We start from the raw sequence: 5,229 nt of genomic DNA, 5'->3' as shown, positions 1-5,229 counted from the left end.
TCAAACTCTTGACTTCAGGTGATTTGTCCGCCTCAGCCTCCCAAAGTGCTGGAATTACAGGCGTGAGCCATGGTGCCCGACCTCAAAATATTTTCATTTCAACATGTTATCAACATTTAAAAATTATTGGCAGGCCAAGGTGGGTGGATCACGACGTCAGGAGATCGAGACCATCCTGGCTAATACGGTGAAACTCTGTCTCTACTAAAAATACAAAAAAATTAGCCGGGTGTGGTGGCGGGCGCCTATAGTCCCAGCTACTCGGGAGGCTGAGGCAGGAGAATGGCTTGAACCCCGGAGGCGGAGCTTGCAGTGAGCCAAGATCGCTCCACTGCACTCCAGCCTGGTCGACAGAGCCAGACTCCATCTCAAAAAAAAAAAATTATTGGGATATTCTTCATCCTTGTTCCAGTTCCAAGTGTCTGAAATCCGGTGTGTATTTTGCACCTGCAGCACCGGCCACACGAGAGCATTGATTGCACATCACCGCTCTAGACAAGCGGCAGGACTCGCAGACTTCAGCGAGGGGCGGTTCTTAACCAGATGGAGGCGGGGCTTCCCGGAGAGTTCGTCTTGGGCTTCATCGGCTTCCGTAGGAAGGCGCCAGCCTTGGAGGCGCCACGTCCGTTGCGGCAACCGGAGAGAAATCGCTTGGACTTCGGGCGGCTCTGGACGGCCATGGCTTTTACCTTGTACTCACTGCTCCAGGCAGCCCTGCTCTGCGTCAACGCCATCGCCGTGCTGCACGAGGAGCGATTCCTCAAGAACAGTGAGTGGGGCCGCGGGGCGCGGGCTGGGGCGGCGGCGGAGTCCCGGGGGTGCGAACCCTAATGGGGCCGCGTGGGGGGACACCACGGGCCGGGACAGATGAACAGCGGAAGGCTTGGCTCGGAGTGGAAGCCTAGTCTTTCCTCTCATCAGGTTTGGGCTCAGTAGCGGGAGAATATTCAACAGACAGCCGCTGTGCAGGGCCCAGGGGGTTGGGGTGGAGGGATACGGAGGTCAGTAAGTGCTGCTACGTAAGTGCTTGTGATTACCTCGGGTCAGTAATTTAATTGCAGTTTTCTGTTACTGTTTTTTTTTTTTTTTTTGAGACGGAGTCTCGCTCTGTTGTCCAGGCTGAAGTGAAGTGGCGCGGTCCTGTGACTACTTTCAATAGCCGAAAACCCAGGGTCTGAGTTTTGTTCTAAGAGCTGGGGGTGTGGGGCCGGGCGCGGTGGCTCACGCCTGTAATCCCAGCACTTTGGGAGGCCGAGGCCGGCGGATCATGATGTCAGGAGTTTGGGACCAGCCTGGCAACGTGGTAAAACCCCGTCTCTACTAAAAATACAAAGATTAGCCTTGCGTGGTGGTGAAAATACAAAAGTTAGCCGGGCGGGAGGCTGAGGCAGGAGAATTACTTAAACCTGGGAAGCGGAGGTTGCAGTGAGCCGAGATCGCGCCATTGCACTCCAGCCTAGGCAGTAGAGTGAGACTCCGTCTTAAAAAAACAAAACAAAACAAAACGAGTTGGGGGTGGAGGGGAAGGCGGCATGGCTTATTTTGGAGCATCAGCAGTTCACTAACTGATGGAAGGCAATAAGTGTTCGTGGGCTTTAGGAATTATAGGAAGGGAATGCATTGGAGTTATCAGGACATTCAGCCACTCATGTTCCAAGAGAAGTTTATTCAGATAGCTTGTTGGGTGCATACAGTGTGCCAAAAACTGCTAGAATTTAGAAACTCAAAAATGAGAAAACAAGTTATGCCTCCCAGGATCTCACGTTGTGTACCAAGTATGTCCGTTTGAATTACTGAAACGTAAAACCAGGAGCAAGATTGATTCATTTCATTGATTACTTCAGAAGATACTTATTGAGTGCAAAGTATGTGCCAGGCCCATTTATAGTAACTGAAGTTACAGCAGCCACTCTGCCCTTCTGATGGAAGTTAATCTAAATAAAAACTGAACAAGTGACAATAACAAGTATAGACAGTATTATGTAAGAAAGAGAAGTACAGGCAGATACTGACTTGTGTATCTGCGAAAGCTTCTTGGAGGAAGAGTGTCTAACCTTAAATCTGATACATGAGTAAACATTAACTCGGTGACGGTGAAGGGTTGGGAGTAGTTGGAAGGGTGAGGAGAGCTTTAAGTGGTGTAGACCTGGTGTGAAAACTCTGAGGCAGGTGAGAAGGGGGTCTTAAGACAGCGACATGACCAGATTTGTGTTATTTGCAAGATCCTTCTGGCTACAATACGGTGGAAGGATTGGAAGGGAAAGCAGTGGATGTGGGAAGACCAATTCTTTTTTTTGGAGACAGAGTCTCATTCTGTCCCCCAGGCTGGAGTGCAGTGGTGCGATCTCAGCTCACTGCATCTTTCATCTCCCAGGTTCAAGTGATTCTCCTGTCTCACCCTCCCGAGTGGCTGGGATTACAGGCATCTGCCACCACGCCTGGCTAGTTTTTGTATTTTTAGTAGAGATGGATTTCACCATGTTGGTCAGGCTGGTCTCGAGCTCCTGACCTCGTGATCTGCCCACCTTGGCCTCCCAAGGAAGAGCCATTCTAAATAGGGCAAGTAGACACAAGTGGGTATAATAATAATAATGATAACTAATACTTATGTAGCACTTACGTGCAGGATCTGTATCAAGTGCTTTACGTATATTAACTGGTATAGCCTTCACAGCAACTCTGTGAGATAGTTTCTGTTTTCATCCCCATTTTCCAGTGGGAAACTAGAAGCACAAAGAGAGTAGGTGGCCTTTCTAAGAGCACACAGGTAGAAAGTAGAAAGTGGTGGAGCTAGGATTCAAACTTCATCTTCCAGAGTTCATCTCTTCACTGCTATACAGAAAAGTAGAAGGGATCAAGTTGGGGGTTGAATTGTGTCCCTCAAAAAGATGTGTTGAAGTCCCAACCCTTGATACCTATGAAGGCGACCTTGTTTGGAAACAGGATCTTTGCATATGTAATCAAGTTAAAATGAGATCATACTGGGTTAGGTTGGGCCCTAGATCCAATGACTGGTGCCCTTATAAGAAAAGAGAGATTTAGAGACACACAGATGCACACACAGAAGACCGTGTGACAATTGAGGCAGAGATTGGAGTGATGCATGTATAAGACAAGGTATACCAAGGATTTCCAGCAACTACTGGATGTTAAGAGAGAGTCATGGATGAGATGATCACTCAGAGCCCCCAAAGGAACCAACCCTGCTTATGCCTTGATTTCAGACTTTTAGCCTCCAAAATTATGAGAAAATTTCTGTTAAGCCACCCAGTTTGTGCTGCTTTGTTATGGCAGCCCTAGGAATCTTATGTAGATCAGAAGGTATTTTTAAAGTAGAGGCTGGGCATGGTGGTTCACGCCTAGCACTGTAGGAGGCCAAGGTGGGTGGATCACTTGAGGTCATGAGTTTGAGACCACCCTGTACAACATGGTGAAACCCTGTCTCTACTAAAAATACAGAAATTAGCAGGGTGTGGTGGTGGGCGCCTGTAATCCCAGCTACTTGGGAGGCTTAGGCAGGAGAATTACTTGCCTGGGAGGCAGAGGTTGCATTGAGCTGAGATTGCGCCACTGCACTCCAACCTGGGTGACAGAGCAAGACTGTGTCTCAAAAAAAAAAAAGGAAAAAAAGTAGAAAAGGCAGAATTTGCTGTTGGACTTTGGGAATAAGAGTGGATGAAGTCAAAGATCTCTTGGCCCTCTGGGTTAAGCCACTGAGTGAGGGTAGTACCTTTACTGAGTTAGACAGTATTGGAGGAAAATTTGGGGTGATAGTGCTAGGTAAGGAGGTGAAGATATAATGAAATACATTTTAGTCATGCTCAGTTTGAGATTTCTATGAGATGTGCAAGTGGAGATGTAAAATAGCCAGTTGGATTTAAGTCCATAGAAGAACAGCACAAATTAGGGTGGAGATTGAAATTTGAGTTTGTCAAGCATAGGTAATAAATGAAGTCATATTAGAAGATGAAATTACCAAAGAAAAGAGTACAGTACAAAAAGAATTGGTGCCCCAGACAGCCCTAGAATCTCCTCTAGTATTTAATGTTTAGGTGGAGACGGAAGAACTGACAGAAGAACTTGACAAATGAACAAAACAGAGATGGAAAAACCTAGACAGTGGGACTTCATCAGAATCAGGGAGTGTTTGAAGAGATACTGCAACAATGGGTTGTTACTGAGAAGCTTAGTATAGTAGTCCCCCCTCATCTATGGTTTGGCTTTCCGCAGTTTCGGTTGTCACCTGCCATCTGAAAGTACTGATTGGAAAATTGCAGAAATAAGCAATTCATGTTCTAAATTGCAAGCTGTTCTGAGTAGCCTTATGAAATCCTGTATCATGAGGACATGAATCTTCCCTTTGTCCAGCGTACGCACACCATATATGCTACCCACCCGTTAGTCACTTGGTTATCAGATGGAAAAAACATACTTCTTATAGGGTCGGGTGCTATCTTCTGTTTCAGGCATCTACTGTGGAGTCTTGAAGTGTATCTCCAAGATTAAGGAGGGTACTACTGTAAGTTAAGGACTGAAAAGAGTCCTACTGATTTAGGGTAATTGAAGTCATTGGTGATTTTACAAAAGCAATTACAGCAGTGGGTAAAATCTAGATTGGAATGGGTTGGGAAGTGAGTAGAAAGTTATAAAATGGAGACAGTAAGATTATCCAATGTTATCTTTAAATTGAAGGAAAAGAAGAAAAGGTGGCTTGAAAGGATATGGGGATGTGTTTTATGGTGGTGGTTTTGTTTGTTTTTAGAGCTTGAGGTATCTCAGCAATGACAATGAAAACTAGCCCTGTCTCTTAAACAAGTCAGCTCTATGAAGAGAGTGGAGGAGGGGATGATTAGTGAGGCATATAAACACAGTGTTTTCTAAGAAAGACCAAAAAAGAAGGCCCAGCACAGTGGCTCAAGCCTGTAATCCCAGCACACTGGGAGGCTGAGGTGGGCGGATCACTTGAGGTCAGGGGTTCAAGACCAGCCTGGCCAACATGGAGAAACCCCGTCTCTACTAAAAATACAAAAAATTAGCTGGGAATGGTGGTACGTGCCTGTAATCCCAGCTACTGGGGAGGCTGAGGCAGGAGAATCGCTTGAACCCAGGAGACAGAGGTTGGAATGAGCTGAGATCCCACCGCCGCACTACAGCCTGGATGACGGAGTGAGACCCTGTCTCAAAAAAAAAAAAAACAAAACAAAAAGAACGGATAAGTTTTCATCTAGT

General features: G+C 46.4%; 1 protein-coding gene across 1 annotated transcript in view; it reads left to right on the top strand.

Annotated features, from left to right (window-relative positions):
- The first annotated feature begins 588 nt into the window (after positions 1–588).
- The window catches only part of IER3IP1 (immediate early response 3 interacting protein 1), a 23,432-nt gene continuing 18,791 nt past the window's right edge, over positions 589–5,229 (top strand). The window contains exon 1 of the mRNA XM_011949357.1: positions 589–769. Coding sequence (XP_011804747.1) covers positions 679–769 — 91 coding nt within the window. The 5' untranslated portion in view covers positions 589–678. The remainder of the gene's footprint in view (positions 770–5,229) is intronic.

Source organism: Colobus angolensis, unplaced genomic scaffold (genome assembly GCF_000951035.1).
Source record: "Colobus angolensis palliatus isolate OR3802 unplaced genomic scaffold, Cang.pa_1.0 Scaffold299, whole genome shotgun sequence".
NCBI lineage: Eukaryota > Metazoa > Chordata > Mammalia > Primates > Cercopithecidae > Colobus > Colobus angolensis.
The sequence above is the reverse complement of the archived record's forward strand: the minus strand, read 5'-3'. Positions and strand labels throughout refer to the sequence as shown.